General features: G+C 28.3%; 3 protein-coding genes across 3 annotated transcripts; 2 read left to right on the forward strand and 1 right to left on the reverse strand.

Moving 5' to 3' along the window:
• The first annotated feature begins 1,264 nt into the window (after positions 1–1,264).
• On the forward strand, positions 1,265–6,668 carry LOC123260491. The gene is made up of 8 exons (XM_044721608.1): positions 1,265–1,387; positions 1,734–1,801; positions 1,895–2,014; positions 2,283–2,498; positions 2,581–2,738; positions 2,809–2,976; positions 3,053–3,084; positions 6,553–6,668. Exons 1-8 carry the CDS (start codon positions 1,369–1,371, stop codon positions 6,666–6,668), a joined length of 897 nt encoding a protein of 298 aa, XP_044577543.1. The 5' UTR covers positions 1,265–1,368.
• Positions 6,669–9,184: 2,516 nt separating this feature from the next.
• Positions 9,185–9,899, reverse strand: LOC123260919. The gene is made up of 2 exons (XM_044722306.1): positions 9,738–9,899; positions 9,185–9,651 (listed from the first exon to the last, which is right to left on the reverse strand). The coding sequence occupies exons 1-2, from the start codon at positions 9,807–9,809 to the stop codon at positions 9,220–9,222; spliced, it is 504 nt and encodes a 167-aa protein (XP_044578241.1). The 5' UTR covers positions 9,810–9,899; the 3' UTR covers positions 9,185–9,219.
• Positions 9,900–12,064: 2,165 nt separating this feature from the next.
• LOC123260905 (BTB and MATH domain-containing protein 42-like) lies at positions 12,065–14,289 on the forward strand. The gene is made up of 2 exons (XM_044722280.1): positions 12,065–12,351; positions 13,241–14,289. The coding sequence occupies exon 2, from the start codon at positions 13,258–13,260 to the stop codon at positions 14,236–14,238; it is 981 nt and encodes a 326-aa protein (XP_044578215.1). The 5' UTR covers positions 12,065–12,351; positions 13,241–13,257; the 3' UTR covers positions 14,239–14,289.
• The last annotated feature ends 6,311 nt before the right edge of the window (positions 14,290–20,600 follow it).

Genomic DNA, 20,600 nt, shown 5'->3' on the forward strand with positions numbered 1-20,600 from the left:
GATAAATTTGAAAAAAAATTTGTAACCTCAAAAAACCGTTCTGCTTACGGTATATACATAACATACATATACTCGGTAGTCTGGCTTGAGAACGGAACTTGGCGCCAGACTCTATCGAGTCTGTTGATTGAATGATAATAAAAAAAATTTAGTTTTTTATGAAGATTAAGATTAATGATTAAAAATTGAATAAATCTTTACGATTATTTCAGTTTGATAAAAAAAATTTTGTTTTGCTTCGAGATTTATTTTGTTTTTAAAATGAATTAATTCAGGTATTTTTTTCTATTCAAGTAATAATAGAATTTAATAAGAAATTCGTTTCCAAGTTTGTTGTCCCTACTACCATTATTTCATTGTTTTAATAGTTTTCTTTATGCAGTGATTCCTGTTTATAACATTAAAGGTATTAAACTTGTGGACTGACCTATTAACCCTTCGTTGGTCGCGCTATGAGCGATTCCCCGCTTTTTTTTTTCAATTCGTTATAAAAAAAAAAATAATTTTTTCCAGCCTTAAAAAATTTAGCTATTCCTTCTTCAATTCATTTAGCATGCACCTAAACAGTTTTTAAAGTTGTAGGTATTTTTATTAATTAGATATTAAATAATAAATGTCGTAAGAACATGGAATCGCGGCGATTCCCCGTAAGCACGACCAAACCCGACCATGAAATTTTATTCGCAGCATTGCCAATTATATGAAACTTGAATAAATAAAAACAATATGGCCGTCATCAGCTGTTATAGTTGTTATGCGCATGTCCCATAAAGTTATTTATTTAATTTATTTGTGCAATGTTATTGTAAGTAATTTTAATATAAAAATAAAAATATAAATAAATAAATATAAATATAAATATAAATAAATAAATATCATTACGTGGATTGGATCACAAGAATAATAATATTACTACTGTTTCAAGTCATTATTCTTAAATAATAATTCTTAATATATATAATTTCTGTTCTTATTATGTGTTCTTATGTATAATTCTTAATTATATGTGAATGTTATAAAATGTAATTTTTCAATAAAAAAAATATTAATTTATGAGGAACTTTCATCATCCATTTGATTTCATTGTTCTATTGCGCTAATTATTAATTTTTATTTCATACCAACTCAAATTTTACCGCGCTTACTTAAAAGTATACTTGGCAACACTGTAAGAAAATTAACATTGCGGCGATTCCCTAACCACGCGACCAATGAAGGCGGGCAGTGAAGCGCGACCAACGAAGGGTTAAAGAAGTAGATAAAAGTTGGGACAGAAAGTTTATACAATAGTGGGGTGCTAGATACATATATAAAGCACAATTCCTTTCAATTACAATTAAAGAATAAAAACAATCAAACGTAACATTGATGAATTCAGTAATGATAAGTAAGTAATTTTTTTGTTTCACTAATTGTTCAAATAATTCTTGTAAAATCAACAATTTTATTTCTTTATAAAAAATAATCCACTTTAAAATCTAAAGATTTTTATACATCCATTTTAATGAAAGTTATCAAATAAAATAAAAAGTTGATATTTATTAACAATGGAGTTAAATAACTCAATAGACTGAAATAAACAAATCTAATAATAGATAATAAAATAATTATCACTCGATAACAGCAATTAAAATTTATTTTTGTTATTAAAATTTTGATAAATGGATGGATAAAAAAATAAAATAAATTTAGTTTTTTATATTTTTAAATAATAGTATTTTGAATTTTTGCAGAGGTCATAATGAAAATTGGTACCACGTTGTTGTTCCTTAATGTCTTCTCTTTCGCTGTGTCGAGAGTGGTAAGTGAAAAAAATTATTTAATTATTTAAAACAAATAAATGAGCTGTGTTTTTTATTAAGATTAATTTGTGAATAATTTTGTCATTAACTAGTTAAAGTTTAAAACACCAAGCTTCAACCACTCTTCAAAAAGTGTTTTAGTTGGGCCCAACACTCCAATTTATTTACTGAGGACTGAAAAATCCGAATTAATGGTCGAAAAAAAAATTAATGTATGTCCTAATATTTTAAACGAAAATGATACTGAATTTAATAGATATCTAATAATTTTTTAGATTCTTATAACAATTAAATTCTAATGAAAAAAATTCCACATGTAGAAATTAAACAAAAAAGTATAAGTGTGAATTTTTAAAAATATATTATAATGATTGATTGGTTATAAAACTTCCAAGAATTATTACAAGTCTGCTAATTTCAGTATCATAAATGAAATAATTTCTGTCATAATTTCTATTATATGTTAGCTTTGAAATTTAGATTTTCAATCCTATCTCATTCAGAATTGAAGATGATACAATGTTTGTTGAAGTATTGGTGATTATTGACTACGAAATGACTAAATTGAAAGCTTATGATACTGAAGAAAAAATAATCGAACATGTATTAGCTGTGTGGGATGAAGTAGATGACACCTATCAGCATTTGAAGAAGACGGATATTAGAATAAGCCTTGCTGGGATCGTTATACCCAAAGTAAATAATGATTAATTATGAATTTATAAAATTACATAAATTATAAGTAATAATATCTACGAAATTTTTTACTTTACACCAGGATTCAGGAGTTTTTAATTTCTTCAATAAACATTATATTGGATTAAAATTACCTGCTATAGACTATAAAGATGTAATGGCTAATATGGGTCGGTGGCTTTTTGATCACCAAGATAAATTCCCGAGTGATAGTTACGACGCTTTCATGATATCAACTCAGTAAGTACAATATTTTTTTTAATACATTTTTTTTTTCATGCGGTAAACAATTCTTTTTTGTTGTTTATAGTTCTCCAGACGTTAAGTATGGCTTGATGACACAAATAGGAGGAGTGTCAATGCCGTATGGTGCTTGTCAAACCGAAAACTACCGGAAGATGATGTCCAGAGGAGGAATTATACATGATGGGCCCGGTTTACTTAGTCATAAGAACGCCGCTCATGAGCTAGCTCACATGTATGAATATTGATGAATAATATTTAAATTAATTATAATTATGAAATAAGTGTTACTTATTTTTATTACAAGATAGACTCGGCGCTGGACATGATCAAGAAAGTCAATGTTCGAATGATATTAATGCAGTGATGCATGCGCTTAGTGATCCATACACCACCACATCATGGTCGTCATGTTCGGAAAATGCCTTCCTTGAAGCTTATAGGTAATTGATTTGTTAAATCTTAAAAAATTCATCAATTTTTTTTAGTACTTTGTTTTAATATAATTATATTTTGATTTGTTATAGGAGCAATTGGTTTTCATGTCTGGCAAATATACCTCCAACGTAAAATTTAGTATTTTTTTAATTATTTATTGATTATTTTTTATTACTAATTTTTTAAATTACTGAAACGGGTCTCTACTGCTCTCTTGGTCGCCCCTAAATTTATTTAGGGCGCCACTGGATTTTTCGCACAGTATTCAGAAACTGGACCAGAACATGGAGTGAAGACTCAGGGTCGTGAGAGATCATTAGGAGGGATACAGAAATTATTAAAAGAAATTCATTTTTCCAATTTATTTTATTTAACCAACCCTTAATATACAATAAAACTCCCTTACAAAATAATCAAATAAACTTAATCCCGACGATACCCTCTTATGGAGCGTCTATATCGCGGTTTCTATCATAGTTTCTATTCCCGACAGTACCCTCATATGGAGCGTCTATACCGCGGTTTCTAGCTTACTACCATTGTACTCCAAATCTGGCGTCTATACAACGGCTTCTAAGTGCGCCCAGGAAGCAGAGGAGGATACCATGAGTCCTTAGGCTACACTGCAATAATATTTTTCACACACCCACAATATTTAATTTTCCATCTTACAATCAAAACGATTTATAATTGTAAATATATATTTAGTTTCTAAGTAATTATAATTTTACTAGCAATTACTTTAGTTATGATGGATCTATTGTAAATTAATACTAATAAAAGTTTGGAAAATCCAAAAGTGCACGACTCATAATGATCATTTAATTATGAAATATTAATAAAATAAAGAATGTAAAAAAAAAATGTATAAAACAGCTAAAATAGTACGATAATGCGCAATCGCCTCTAGTGGAATAAATGTACACAATATATATATAGATATACAGTCTTTTGGTTTTTGTTTTATTTTATTAATTGTACATAAACGACACTGAGTTACCTAGCCATTCGCATTCGGTGACCTACTAATCTAGCAGCAAAGAAGCACTCCTCTTTCGAAATAGCACGCTTTATGACAATCTACTTTGAATGCTCGTTTTTAGTGACTGTGATACGGGTATGGGAGGAACTACCCTGTGATATAGTAAACTCTAGTAGTCTCGAAATATTTAAAAATAAAGTTTATGATTACTTGTTTAAGCTAGATTTTTAACTAAGCATATTATATATTTATTTATTTATTTATTTATTTTCTAGCATACAGGTCTATAGAGATGCATAGGCATCTGTACATAGAGCTAGACATTAGATAAATTATCCTAATTTTACAAAATATTTAAAAAATATATATAATAATTCAAAGTACATAAATTTTTAGAGAAATGTTAATATTACACAAAATCCTTTGTACATTTACAATGACAGATTCTTAATCCAATCTTTTATCCTACAGTTTAGTGTTTTTTTACTACACTAATATCTTGAGACTATTAGGTAAAAGGTTAAAATATTTTATTGCAACATAGTAAGCGTTCTTTACGCTAATCCTTTTATTAATTTTAGGGAGAGATATCGACCTAAATCTAGTTCTAGTATCTTTAGCATTGTATTGCTCTTTACACTCTAGATAGTACCGCATTAGGGCTTTTACAATAAAAGTTTTCTTAATATCAAGCGGTATATTTAAAACACCCTGTCCTTCGAAATATTTTAACATATTGTTTTGAATGCTTATAATAGGCTTAATGGCGTTATTATAAGCACCACCCCAAGCAATTATCCCATAATTTATGACACTTTCAAAGAGTCCATAGTACACACTTTTAAGTACATTAATGTTAACAAATTTGGAAAGTTTGTAAAAGAGAAAAACAAAGTATCTTACTTTTTTGGACAATTCATTCACATGTATATTCCATTTCATTTGAGCATCAAAAAACAATCCCAGATATTTACAGTATTCTACTCTAAGAAGCTCTCCATTGTTTATTTTTAGTGTATAATTGACGGGAACACTATCTTTATAACTACCAAATGTAATATAGGTCGACTTATCTATGTTTAGTGAGAGTTGATTATCTCGTAGCCAAACATCAAGTATTTCTAGCCAATTATTCAAGATTGAACTAATTTCAATCCAGCTATTTCCTGTACATAGAATTGCCGTGTCGTCTGCATAAGCAACGAGAGAATTCTCCGGCAATGTATAGAAAATGTCATCTATATACAAAATAAACAATAGAGGGCCTAGAATTGTTCCTTGCGGTACACCAACTTTTACATGCGTTGTTTCACTAATGCAGTTGTTGACTTTGACACACTGCTCTCTTTTTCTTAAATAATTTTTAATTAATAGGTGCGGAATACCCCTAATACCACGCCTCCAAAGCTTATCTAACAATATTGTATGATTTACTGTATCAAAAGCCTTGGCAAGATCCAAAAATACTAATACAGTTGGTCTATTAAACTTATATATACTACTATAACTACTATATAGTTAAATATGATTTAAATTAAGTAAAGTTAGTGTTGAATCGATAATCTATAACATTTAAGCAAACAAATTTTGAAACTTTTCTCTATTGTACTTACAATTACTTTTTATACATCTATTCTTTTGTATATTTTTATTTTATTTGTAAATTTGTCATTTGGCCTGTGCCCTGGCATAAATAAAGATTAATCTAATTCTTTCAAAGAATTAAAAAAAAAAATTTAACTCATTATAATACATTTTTTCGCAAATTATAGTGTTTTCAGAGTTTGATACATGACAGACAGGAAAGTTTTTTGTTTTTTTCCGTTTCTATTACACTAAATCAATTTTTGAAAAGTGTCAAACTAATCTCCATTAAATTATCTTAACAATAGTATGCAAAATATCTTGATTCCGTGAACTAACAAGTGTATATTAATAAAAATAGTTGCCGAAATGAGACGAAAAAAATTTTTTGATCGTAAAGCACTCTCTGATGCTTCGCATCATGAGTCGTGCAATAATAATAATGATATTTTCCCCCTACTTTTAAGTCCAGAGTTTCAGTATAAAAAACCTCGCTCTTGTTCACAGTCATCAGTTCCAAACGAAATAATAATCTTATAATCGTTTCACAGAAGTAAAGTCATCATGAAAATTTTATCGATTTTTCTTGTTGTCTTGGTAATTTATGCAGTGGTTGTCAATGCTAAATTTAAGATTCGAGGACCAAATGTAAATTTTTTCAATTTTCCTAACATTATTGAATTAAGAATTTTAGTATAATAGTTTTACATAATAACTGTATTTGATGTACACATTTTAATCTTCTAAACTTTCAAATATTATCATTATCACAGGTCACTTTAATAAAAATTATTTTTTTTATTTCAGGGGACGACCATAGCACTACCCTAAGATACACAGAAAATGTAAAAATGTGGGCCAATACACGTATAGAACATCACAGATTTCTTCCCATAGTAAGCCAATGGGATTCTGTTGTATAAACGTTTATTAATCACTGGCAATAAAATGAATATTTTATATCATTTTATTTTTTTTATTAAATTTATTTATTGGAAGTTCAACATTTTTAATTTTTTTGTTAAATATGCATTATATCTATGTATTACGTCTCACTTCTTTTTACTTTTTATTACTCATCAATCTTTATGCAGTTTAAAAATTAAATAACTAGGAATTAAATAACGTAAGTGCTAGTCATTTTGTTCTAAATCGTATTAGCATAATGATTTATATTTTAATCTTTATTTAATCAATCTAACTGGTGCAATATACAAAAAGTTTGGAGAATCCAAAAGTGCACGCCTCATAACGCTCAATCATTTTTTAAGAAAAAAATTAATTGTGTAATTGATTAAAAAAAAAATTATAATTAAGTAATTTCTTACAGACTATTTTTTATTTTTTTTTTTAAATATCGGCGCCCTTTTTTCTTGTCATATACGCACGCAGTCTAAAAAAATCTAGCTTGATCAAGTGGCGCCATAGTTTTCACGTGACAAATAAGAAAAGTTTGTTTGGCTTTGTACGGTTGTATCCATGAATTTTAATAAAAATTCAATTAAAAAAAAAAATACATAAGCTAGGCCACTGATATGAAATACGGACCCAGTTCATCGAATTCTTAAACTAATAAAAAAGGTCCGGTCTTGAAATATCAATTTGTTCGGGAGTAATCGTTAGTACATCCAAAATGAAGTGACATCCGGACGTCCACGTAAAATTTTTTTCAAAACGTTTTTTTTTTTCAAAATAGCAACATGAAATGATTTTAGAAAGTAAAAGATGGTTTAATTTAAGTGTTTTTCGGTGTACATCTACTTATATTATTGAATAAGTGTAATATGGTTGCGATAGAGGCATTTAAAGATCACAAAATTGCTTGATCTTGACGAGTCGATTATAAAGCACAACCTCACGCGCTTCGCGCTATGAGGCGTGCAATTATTAAATATCTGCTACCAAATCGTGTTACACTGAAGGAAGTAGTATGTTTTACACTTCATCATAATTATTAATATTTGTATTCATGCAATCAATACTATAAATCCAAACAGAAGTTTGAATACTTTTATATACTTTTGAGTGTACTTCAACAGTGAATTTTTTTCTCTCTTCTTTCGAACAGTATTTAAAGTCCATTTCCCATTCAGGTTTTTCGTCAACGTCAAAAAACTTTACGCATTCCGGACGAGGTGTTGAAGTGAAAAAAATTTCATCTGGCGATTTTGTTTCTAGTGCTTCTGCTTGTAGCGCTATAAAACACCACAAGGGATATTTGCCATTTTCCAATCTCTCAGCATCATCTGCTTCTTCTACTGTCCGATCTCTGTTGCAAAAATTGTGTGGTAGTCTCGATTCACGACGAAAGCGAGGCTTACTTATTTGTCTGTTGCTTCCAATAGATAAGTGATTCGAGTCGAAAATTTTAAATTCTATTGTCTCATTTATTTTTGTTATGTCATATCGCAGTAAAACGGAATTTGGTTGACATTGATAATGAAATTTTCCATCCCTCTGTTGAATGAATAATGCAATTTATACAGAACAAATGTTGAAACAAAAGTTGAAACATAATATCATTTATTAAATTAAATAAATAATTATACTTACTGAAGTATGTTCTTCGGCTGCAGCTAGAGCGATATTAAACACCAAAAATGTTAATAAAATATTTTCTACAGTCATTCTTTATAACTTTAAACTCTATTTGAAATACTTGAGGAATCAAGACAATTATAAATAATCAAGTAAATTATACCTCGAAAGTATGATGAAGTATGCTCAGTTATAATTTTTTTCTCTTTTATATACACAAATCCTGACTGGTCATCATTGGTTGATTGAGTTTTTATATTCTCTGCGTCATGTGTTTTTCTATTTTTTTAATATACAAACACTGTATAGGGTACATTATTGTAAACAAAAAAAAATACATAAAAATCAATGAGGAATATAATTTAAATTTCTAATTATTTTTCTATTTTAATGATATTCAAATAACTTTAAATAAATTTCAAGGTCTACAAATAAAAAAAATTTATGTTAGTGACGATATGTGTATAGATTAAATTAAAAAATTTGTATTATTATTTATATTATTAATATTTTTCAGATTATGAGACTTAGTTCAATAATTATTCTCAGAGTAACAATAAAAATTATTGCGGTTTTAATTAATTTGGAATAATTATTTTAACTTTTACGTTATATATGTTATAAAATATGGTATAGGTAGAGGATTTTTTATAAATGAAGCGTAAACATAAAGTCACATGATAATATTCTTTATTATTTAAGATATTATTGTGAGTACTTTATTTGTAATTTAAACAATTTTTAACAGATAAAAAAAATATAAGCTAATGTAATGTCGCTAATATATGTGATATTCGAATATTTCTCATCATATTTATCATGAAACATAACTAATTAAATATAAATAGATCGATATAATAATCATGTAATTTTTATATATTTTAAAATGAAAATAATATATTTTTCGCTTTGAAACTCTTACATTTTTATAATCATTTAATTTTCGCAATTGACATAATGAAGACGATGGTGTGTAACGCGGCTTGGTAATACGCGTGAAGAAACTTGAACGGGAAACTTTTTTAAACTATTTTTAAAACAATGTTTAAAATTAATTTCCCACTCTGGTTTTTCGCCAACACCGAATGATTTAATGCAATCGTTAGGGGGTAGTTTTTTTGCAATAGCTTCTAATTGCGACTTCAGAGCTTCCCAATTATTTACTGTAGGTAAGGGTTGTCCTCCTCGAGGTATGGAAGGATCTTCCGCTGAGGGCACGTAACCAGGCAGGTCAATCTTCTCATATACAGTAAGATCTATTACATCTGGATCGTTAATGCTGAGCTCGATTGTTTCATTTTCTTTCATACTGTCATAGCTCACTTTTACAGAGTCCTTCTGACATTCATAGTGAAAATTTTCAGTGGTCTATTAAATGAATAATACAGTTATTATGTAAATAAAACATTCATTAAGACAGAAAATTAGATATTGAATAAATAAGTTACACTTACTGAAGAATGTTCGGTTGCCAAAGCGAGAGCAAAACAAAACAAAAATGTTGACAAAATATATTTTAGAGCCATTATTTTGAATTATACTTGTGATTAAAAAAATAAAAGGACTGTAAAAAAATAATGACAGTCTGTTTTAGCACTCCAGAAACTAATGATGAATTAAAAATCTTTCTGTTCCTTCTATATTAATATTCTAGCCTGAGTATTAGTTATCAACAAGAGCTGTTATTCTATGGGTATTTATTTTTAACTGTTATCAATATTTCGTAGAATTTCGGAGTTTTTATCTCAAGATAAATAAACAAGAGGACTAAAATTTCATTTATTTTGAATGATTGGTGAAACCGTTATTGCTAAACGAATACAATGATAAATTTTTTAGTGAATATTTTTAATTCCAATTTTTATAATTGAGAATATCGGAAATTATCATCAGAATTATTATTTATTAAAGAAGAATAATAGTTTTTATACTTTTTATAGTAATTTTTTTATGGATTGCTTCCTAACATTTCACATAGTATAAATTATGGCAACGGTTTTTATATTTTTTTTTGCATAATTTATAAAATATTTTTCCCAAAATTCAAAAAAATTTTATTCCAAAAGAAACTAAATTTTATTATGTGGGAGTACTTTTCCACTCTCGAAAATTTTGCGTCAACCACCGTACTCTTTGGGCCATAAAATCCCTTCCCCGGCATTCAAGGGGCTCATGACGTCACGGGACCCCAAGAACAACGCTAAGTGTTAGCAAAGGCTAACACCCTCAAGAGTCAAGGGGCACGAGGCAGACTTTCCTCAGCCTCTGAGATACACACATCTACGGGTTACTACACTTATCATATTTTCCTTTACTTAACGTATCGTATTATTGTAATACCACGGAGTACCATCTTGACATTAATACTTATACACGAATTTAATCTATTGTATCGTTTTACTGATAACTATATTCTACGGGATTGATTAATTATTGTGGAACTTTATTAACTTCATTTGAATATTGTAAAGAGTATAGTTATAACTTGAATAAATTATTAAATTAAAGAAATAGATTGCTACAATTATAATGATAATAATTATAATTATTATCTAAATATGCAACTCTACAACTTTTTAACATTTGACAAACTATTATAATGAAAATTGAAGGGCTTTTGATAATTTTTAGAATTTTTTTAACAAAGAATTTTTGAACAAAAAACTTAGGAGAAAAATAATCACAAAATAATAAAGCTTAAATACAAATCATTCAAAATAATTTTCTAACTCAATTAATTTGTTAAATAATATCCAAAACTAGTGGTGTTATTTGCTTATTTCAGTATCGTAATAAATTTGTTATTCTACTTAGTGAATCAAGAAGTCTATATATATTTATGTTTTTAAAGATAAGATAAAAATGAAATATTCTGACCATCATGTAAACATTATAAGTTTTTTTTTTCTTTTGATAATATCTTTTATGTAATTGAAATAAGTATACATTTATAGAATTATCTATTTTAATATTACGATAATGTCTTATTAACTCTTTATTCATTTATTTCTGTCACGACAATTAACGAAAACGCGATAAAGGAAAGAATCACAACTTTCTTTTCCAAAGAAATTACATAAGAGCGGTTTATAGTTGATTTTCAAACGTGTTTTTCTCATGTATGTGATAAAATTTCGAAAAAAACGCTTCGCTCTTCGATAGATAATTAAATTATCTATCGAAGAGCGAAGCGCTTTTTTGGAAAATTTTCATTTATTTATGCATAAAATGCGTTTTAAGATTCCATTTGTTGTACAAGTATGACAGAGATACTTTCGTTTGTCAAATAGAGGGCGAGAGAGAGAAAAAATGTAAACTCTTCTTAAATCGAATGTTCTTCTATCTACTATGTATTTAATACACTTTCGCATTCCAGGATTCAATGTTGATGTCAATCATAATTCATGTTACTAAAATAATTGAAATTAGTTAATGAATTAATAATAAATCAATTGTTTTAAAAACCATGCAAAAATTGAGTTTATTTTCACTTAATTGATTAACAATTTATTAAAAACTTTATTCTTTAATTAAATAGAAAAGAACTAAAATGAACGTTACTTTCTTTTAATTTATCAAAAATATTTTATATTAATTCATAAAAGATTCTATTTAATTGGTAGGATTCCTCTTTTTACAAGAGATGTGCTATTTTTTTCGTTCTTGTCGACTTTAGTTATAGAATTAATAAAATTTCAACCTTACCGCGAAAATTTTTAACACACATGTTTTCTCATGATAATTTACCGGCTATTTACGAAAGAGTTTGCTTGTCATTCGTTAGGATGCAGTTAGTATCCTTCCGAACGTTAATCTTACACCAGCGGTATCCAATCTCAGTTTTTTAGCTGAAATAAAAAATTGCTAAATAAAAAAAATTTAAGAAATACTTATCAAAAAATGTTTGATAATTTTACATTCATAAACTAAATGATTCTACATTTTTAATAATAAATTAACATTCGACTGGATATTAATTTTATAATTTAATTCTAACAAGATAATGAACAACACTTGCTAAAGATAATTTTAAGTCAATATAACCTATAAATTAATTTCTTTCTTCAGGTAAATTTCTTAATTATCAATATATAATTACTTGTCACAGATTTGTCATTAATATATATTTTTACTCCAAAAAAAAGTCACAAATATCTTATTTTGAATCAAAATTTTTGTCAATTTGCGTCACTCATAAATAACACTGAATTTAGTAGACATTTGCTGAAAATTAAGTTAGTTGATATCTAAAAATTTTTAGATTTTTTTTTACTGAAGAAATGATTACAAACAATAAAAAAAAATTTTTCATTTGTAAAAAAATTGAAAAACAATACGTGAAATTTTTTAAAAATATTTTTTAGTTCTAATTTAAGGTAATTTAAAAAAAATCAAAAAATTAAAAATGTCGGCTACTTTAGTAATATAGACACAATTTTTTTTTTCATTTTTCTTAATAAACTAGGTTTAAAAAATTGCATTTGTAATTTTTTAGAGCTTCTAAAGATAAAATTTTTCAAATTAATTATTCCTGCTATAATTTATTTGTTAGAAAAATTCTACAAATGATCAATAGTCTTAATTCAGTATCATCGGTTACAACAAAGAAAACAGCGACTTCCCAATGATTTTTTTTTTTTATAAATGAATTAAATTTTTCATTGAAAAAAAAAACTTTTTACATATTTACGTATTAATTTAACATGAAAATTAAGTTAGCCGACATTTAGAATTTGTTTTTAGTGGAAAAATTATTACAAAAAAATTAAAAAAAAATTTTCACTTGTAAAAAATTTTAAAAACTGTAAGTGCAATTTTTAAAAAATATTTTTTTGTTCTAATTTAATTATTAAAAAAAATCAAAAAATTAAAATCGTCGGTTAACTTTAGTATTATTAATTTAACAATAAGTAATTTGTATGATTCTAAATTAATAAATTTATTTTTCTTCTTTCAGTATTTAAGAAGAAAATCATGAACTTTGCGTACTCAAAGACGAATAACATTAAGTGTCGATGGGAAATCCCTTCAAAAAACAACTACCGCAGTGTTAGAAATTATTTCATGAAACCTTTAGAATACTGTCTTATCACAGTATCGATGGACTACGAGGCATCGTGCTCAGATATTATAATAGAAATAAGTAGAGAATACAAAATAGTTCCTGGCACAGTTGCAGTTGAAGTTTATTCAAACAACAAAATAAAATACTCTGAAATAATTGATCACTGGTTTGAAAATGGTCTTAATATTTTCGTCCCTAACAATTGTAGTAAAGATGATAATGAAAGTTCCTCTGACAGCTTTGAAAGCCTAGAAGACTCTCATGAAGCTAATTACTTGAGAGTATTGTGTGAAATAAAGTGGCTGGGATGCACAAGTGATGTTTGTTTGTCTTGTCCGTTGGTTAACAATTACTTAAATAATTACACCAATGATGACTTTAAGAGCTTCTATTTAGACCGTATGCTGAGCGATGTGGTGCTGGTAGTTGATGATGAAGAAATAGTTGCACACAAAGTCGTTTTATCTGCTCACAGCCCAGTTTTCTTGGCGATGTTTCAGTCAAACATGAAAGAAGCCCGTGAAAATTCTATTACCATCGAAAATATCCGTGTTGATGTTATGAAAGAAGTTCTGAAATTTATGTACACTGGTACAACTGAAGCCGAAGAAAACTATGAGCTGGCATTGAAAATTTTAGATGTTGCGGAAAGGTATCAAATATTAAAGCTGAAGAACTTTTGCGGGACAATAGTATTTAGATACTTGTCGCTGAATAACGTTATATCTATTGCTATTGAAGCAGAAAAATACAATGCTGATATTCTACGTCAAATGGCCATTCAATTCATCGTAAAAAATATTGATACTATCGTTTTTTTGAATGATTACAAGCAATTAGGATCGACGCATCCAGGTTTGATGTCTGAAATAATAAATTTGTTAAAGTAAATTAATTTTATCTTTGATATCCCTATATAACTTATCAAATGTTAAATTGATGGTTATAAAGTTATAAAAAATGAAAGTAAAGTCATGATTAATTAATATAAATTTTTGGTCTGCTGTGATAGTTAATTTATTGACAATACTCCAATGACATTAAATTAAAGAATGTCATAGTCAAATACATTACAAACTTTATGATTAAAACTGGCCTAAAATTTATGTTATTTAAACTATTATTAAATAAAAATCAGGATGTTGTAGACCAAAATGTTGTTATGTTTTTTTATTTCATTTATTTTAACATGCGACGTTTCGTCAGTTTTATTCTGACATCATCAGGCACCTATGTGTTTACAAACAAATAAATATTAACAATTTTTTAAGTCAATTTAAACATAATACAAAAGTCAAAAAATTTTTTTTCAATAAATACCTTAAAATTTTACAATACAAAAACACATAGTCCTTAATTTAAAAAACATTATTGCGCATGGTATTTTTTCTTTTACATAAAAAATATACAATAGTATATTACATACCTAGGCCAGTAAAATAAGAAAAGTCTCAGATCACATGTAATTGTTGGCCGAGGCGAAGCCGAGGTTGACAAACATGTGATCTGAGGCTTTCTTATTTACTGGCCAAGGTGTGTATACTATTTTTCTGCTCGACGTAGCCGGAATGTGGCAACTTTGTTTAGCGCAGCGGCCAGAAAGTTGCCACTTTCCGGCCGGAGGGCAGAAAAAAACTTTTTCAGAGTCCGTAATAAGTACAATGAACCACATCCAATAAAGAGTCAACTTCCTCCCCCGGCACAGCAAACAAAGTATCGTCAACATACAACCGTAGGAATGGTACCTGGAATGGCAAACTGTCCATTACCTTCCTCAAAACGTAGTTCATGACAATGTTCGCCAAGACCGGACTCGCTGGATTTCCCATTTTCGAACCATCTAGCTGGAGATAGAACTCATCCATGAACTTAAAATAACTTGTCTCAAAACACACGTTTATGAGATTACACAACGTATTTTTTGGAACTTTTACCAGCTCCGTAATGGACTCCCATTCCTCTTCTATTATCGACAACACTAATGCCTTCGGGATGTTTGTGAATAATGACACAACATCCAAGGAGACCAGAACATAATCAGGTGGTAATCTAACTTCATTCAAGAAACTTACCATTTCGATGGAATTCTTGATGTTAAACTTAAATGAATCCGTTAACAATTTGTGAAGGAATTTTGCTAGTTTATAGCAAGGAGATTTTATGCAACTTACTACAGGGCGAAGCTTACAACCAGGTTTGTGTATCTTTCGCAATCCATAAAGTCTTGGTGGTAAAGAATTGTGTGACTAAACTTTTTGCTTGGACCTCCTCAATCAACTTTTCCTCCAACAAATCATCTATCACAGTATTAATCTTATTCTGGTATCTTGCAGTTGGATCTTTATTCACTTTTTTATAAATAGCCTGATCATTCAGTAATTCCAACATTCCACGCTCATACTCATCTTTTTTCATCAACACCGTCGCTCCCCCTTTGTCCGCACGAATAACCACGATGTCTTTCCTATTTTCGAGAAACTCTTTAATCTGTCTTAGATCTTCCTTCATCTTCTTACCCTCTCTGTTTTTCCACCTTCTGGCAGAATTACAATAATTAGTAATCGAATTAATAGCTCCAAGTCTAACACTATTCTTTAAACTATCTAATTCTTTCTCTTCGAGGGTTTGGTCCTTTATCCTTGAGATACCAAACTCCAGATCTTTAATGAGTATTGGTATAGGAACACTTTTTGGATCCAATTCTATACCAAAATTAGGTGACAAACTAAGTATATTCTCTACGAAGTCAGGTACTGATTCATTCAAAAAATTATACAGCACCTTATTCGTACCCTCACCATTTGGAACTACTGCTGCACAATCACTTACTAGCGACTTAATTTTCCTTTGATTTTTAACTTTAATCTTTTTGAAAACCTTCTCATATCTAACCTTGTTGACATGTAAACACCAGCACATCATCCGTGCTGGAAGTACCGACATCAATTCTTCTTCAATCTTCCTCTTTTCTGCGTCTAGCTTAGCAACCTTCCAATGTGCAACTTTAATTTCAACATCCAAGGCTGAATTTTTATAAATTTTTAAACTTCCTCATAATTTTTTTAACTAAATATTTAAACGGATGTCCATCCAATAACAATAATAAATACACCGATTTTACATTGTATGCAATGTGGCCCGGGTAGATATCATTATTTTTACATTGCATCAGAAAAAACTTCCTGTTGACACACGCCGCCAACTTCCTTGATAAACCTGCTAACCTTTTTACCAGACTCCAAACTAGTATACCAAATATCTTACGCAGCTCGTTAAAAAATCCACTGTTTTCCATATTATTGTTCTAATCAGGTCTAAATTCTTCTATAATTAAATAAAAATCAGGATGTTGTAGACCAAAATGTTGTTATGTTTTTTTATTTTTTTATTTCATTAAACTATTATTACCAACTAAAGATAGAAATTGAAAAAAAAAAAAAATTATTTAGTGAATTTTTTATTTTGATACTTTGTTTTTGTATTTTATTTAATTTTTTTTTAGGATATTTTTCTAAGAGATGTAATATTAATTATTATTATTATTTAAAATTTGATAATTACATTGAAGTATTTTATTGAAATAAGATTAAAATTAATATACGGAAAAATGGTAAGTTCTAAAATAAGTAGTATTTCAATCAGTATAGTAGCTAATCTAGCTGTTCTCGTTTCATATTGATGTATATAAGGTTTTTTTTTCTTAAACAAAGATTTCAAAAATAATAGAACGATATTATAAACAAAATAAGTGGATAATTAAAATCAAAGAGAACTTATTTACTGTGATTGGTCCTTTTATTATCAATTTTACATAAGATATTTATAAAGAAATATGTACATACATGAATACATAGACTGTGAACAAAAATTCTTTTCTCTTATATAATAAAATATTTACAGTCGATTATAGTTTATAAATTGCTTTTTATTAATCATTTTGATATGATATATTCCAGTTCCAATATACAATATAATATCTAGCGATTCTTCGAAACACGACGTTCGGTTTCACCCTCCAGGATCAAATGGCCGTCATCAGATATTGTAATCCAGTAAAAGATAATTACAATTTAATTAGTTTACAGTTTTTAAATTTTTTTTCGGATAAATTGAATCATTTCATTGCTGCATAAATAATTTTCCTGACGATCGGTATACGTATAGTCTGTGTAGGAGAACAGGTTTCTTCATACTGAACTCCAATAAAGGTGTCGATTGCAATAATGTAAATCTTTCGATCTTGTCAATCAGTTTTTTAAGGAATTATGTTCACAATTTCACAAAGATGAGATTTCAATACAACACATTGTTTTTTCTCAATAAAGTTCAGATGTAACAAAAATCAAGTTACAATGAAAATAAAAATCTCTTCTCTATCTAATTTTAATAAAACATTGATTATCAAGTAAAAAGTCTTCGCCTGACGCTTGATAACTTTGTTAAAAACCGATATTTTTTCATTATTTCATCTTTTTTTTCCTCCTTGTGATTGTTACCAAAAATGATCTTAATCCTTTCTGAATAATGATTTTCAGTAACTTTATAGTTCGAGTCATATACAAACTCATCAAGATAATTTTCCGGATCGAGGTGATGAAATAATTCAAATGCATGGATGACTTGGAACTTTTTTCCTATTTCATCAACTTTTTTTGAACCAACTTGATTATAAATGTCGCGCGTTGCAAGAAATCCATCAACCATACAATTTGTTTGCTTATCAAATTGATGTGACATCCTGTACTCCAAAAGTATTGCCAAAAGTATTTCCCTATGTTTAGTGTCCAATTTGGTTGAACATATCAACAAGATAGACACAGCCAACTGTATAGATCCGTTTGTTGGATTAGTCAGCAAATCTATCAGAATTTGACGCACTAAACATTCGTCCGCCACGTGTTGATGTAATAAGAAGCTTATGAAAATGGCGGGAGGACTCTTTAATTCAAGCGAATTCTTCTGTTGTCCTTGCTGGTATCGCCTGATCAATCTTCGCAACAGTAGATCTCCAATAATAGGAAACACCATATTCACACTAGCAAATAAGGTCGCGTATACGGGTGTCGACTGTACACAATTTTCTTGAGCTTCGATCACTGTTTTGATGAGAACTCCTCTTCCTCGGTAGATGTTGGTTAGAAACAGCTTTTTCGCCACGTGCTGTATATTATCCAAACTAATTTCGCTTATTTTGTTATTTATAGTGTTCTTCATTTCATCCCAAGCATTTCGCTGATATTCTTCATTTAGTACTGAAACATGCTCCATTTTAAAACTGGTATCTGTTTTATTCTTCAATGAAAAACGTAAGAACAAATTTCGAAGATTGAGGACAATAATCACTCTCAAAAAATAAGAATTTTACTGTTCTCACTAAAAAACACTTATGTTATAACAAATGAAATCAATTTCACTGTTTCTGTATTTAACGTCTGAGACTTTAGTTACTTTTAAGTGGCTTTTAGTATAACACGTGGGAATATTCTACGATCTTCACTAGAGCAATGCACTAGAGCAACTGAAGAAAGTCTACCTTAAAAGGGCGTTTCCACGTAACAGTCGTGCTCAACTTTTAAGACGATTCTCTCTATGTTAAGTACTACTAGTAAAATGAAAACTAGTTGAGGTACAGTCCACTATCTCGCTTACGCTCGAATGCGCTGAAGTCCAAAAATATTCTCACTACGTTGTTTGTCCGAACCGGCAACGTGGTTTTCTTTTCTCGACATTGCACACCTTTTAATGCGAAGCGGTTGAGATAGTATTCTACTCCCGACACGTCAAGGTCAAGCAATTTTGTGGTCTTCAAATGCTTCTACGATAAATCCTAAAAAATTGATGTGTCGATATCGGGATTTTTTTTATTAATTCCAGAATTCGATGAACTAGTGCCCTATTTCATATTATTAGTATAGATTACGTAGTTTTTTTTTAAATTCATTTTTAGTAAAATTCACTATGATACACACATACAAAAACAAAAAAACTTTTATTATTTTTCTCACGTGAAAATTATGGCGCCACTTCATTAAGTTAAAATGAAATAAATTAATCATATAATTAGATATTTTTTCAACTGCGCGTGCACACAACAAGAAAAATAGGCGCGAATGATGAAAAAAAAAATTAGAAAATACTTTGTAAGAAATTACTTAATTATTTTTTTTTTTTAAATCATTTGATATTCTTATTTAAAAATAAGAAAGCGTTATGAAGCGTAAATTTTGGAATTTTCCAAACATTAAGTATGCTTTAACACCAAAAATAATTTAAAACACCGATGCCGATGTTACAAATCTTAATCCTTTCAGTGTTGAAATTTATCACCAAAAATTTTAATTCCTATACCGCCTAAAGTCACCGTTTTTTTTTTTTTTTTAATTACTGTTATCGGATTACTGATTGATATCCATTTGATTTATTTACATATTAACAGCTTTTTTACATAAACTATCAATATTTATAAATGCGTCGTCAATTTTAATAATTATTCTACAAGAAAAGAAATAAATTATAAAATATGTTCAGCTTCTTGAAAACTATGTACTCACATATAATGTAATCGTCATTCTAATTATTAAGTTGTTTAATTTAACATATTTTAGGAGGTGATTCTTTGACGTTTTCAGATAAAAATAGTCCGAATACATATTAATTGAATAATCTAAACAAAAATATTATACATATAATAGACAATTAATTGATTTTTAATAAATAAAATTTCAATTAACTTTTTTTTCGCATAAATGAATAGAAATGAATAGAATTTTATAATAAATTATTTATTTTCAATCTAACGGGAAAAATAATTGTTAATGATTAATATATAAGTGACTAAAATGTTAATTTCTAATACCCTTATTTTATTTTTGTATAGTAATTTTACATTTATTTTTTATATAAAAGTGATTCTTAACTTATCACTTTGAAATCGTTCAATTTCCCGATATAATGCTTTCCTGCTGGATCTTGGCAATCAATTGGTACCCGATATAACAAAGCTTTTTTAGATTCAAAAACATACTCAGCCATATTTATATAAAATTTCATTAATCCTGTAGTGCATGCTTTAAAATCAATGTTGATAAAAGGCGTTGTGAAAGCTTCAAAATATTTCATACATGTTGTAGAATAGAGATTAGTAAAAATTGAAAAGCTGGTCAATGGAGTGGATAAAAATTTTGTCTACGGAAGTCAATGAACAATTGTAAACGAATACACCTCCACGAAAAGACTAGAAAAATATATGAGT

The sequence above is a fragment of the Cotesia glomerata genome, linkage group LG3 (assembly GCF_020080835.1).
Source record: "Cotesia glomerata isolate CgM1 linkage group LG3, MPM_Cglom_v2.3, whole genome shotgun sequence".
NCBI classification, from domain to species: Eukaryota; Metazoa; Arthropoda; class Insecta; order Hymenoptera; family Braconidae; genus Cotesia; species Cotesia glomerata.

What these genes read in the sequence shown, in the direction of transcription:
- LOC123260491 (XM_044721608.1), top strand. An exon ending in TGGTCGAAAAAAAAATTAAT is followed by an intron (nt 2,015 to 2,282) that starts GTATGTCCTAAT and finishes TTTGAAATTTAG; the next exon opens with ATTTTCAATCCTATCTCATT. An exon ending in GCTCATGAGCTAGCTCACAT is followed by an intron (nt 2,977 to 3,052) that starts GTATGAATATTG and finishes ATTACAAGATAG; the next exon opens with ACTCGGCGCTGGACATGATC.
- LOC123260919 (XM_044722306.1), bottom strand. Translation starts at nt 9,809, where the DNA reads ATGGCTCTAAAATATATTTTGTCAACATTTTTGTTTTGTTTTGCTCTC. An exon ending in TGGCAACCGAACATTCTTCA is followed by an intron (nt 9,652 to 9,737) that starts GTAAGTGTAACT and finishes TTCATTTAATAG; the next exon opens with ACCACTGAAAATTTTCACTA.
- LOC123260905 (XM_044722280.1), top strand. Translation starts at nt 13,258, where the DNA reads ATGAACTTTGCGTACTCAAAGACGAATAACATTAAGTGTCGATGGGAA.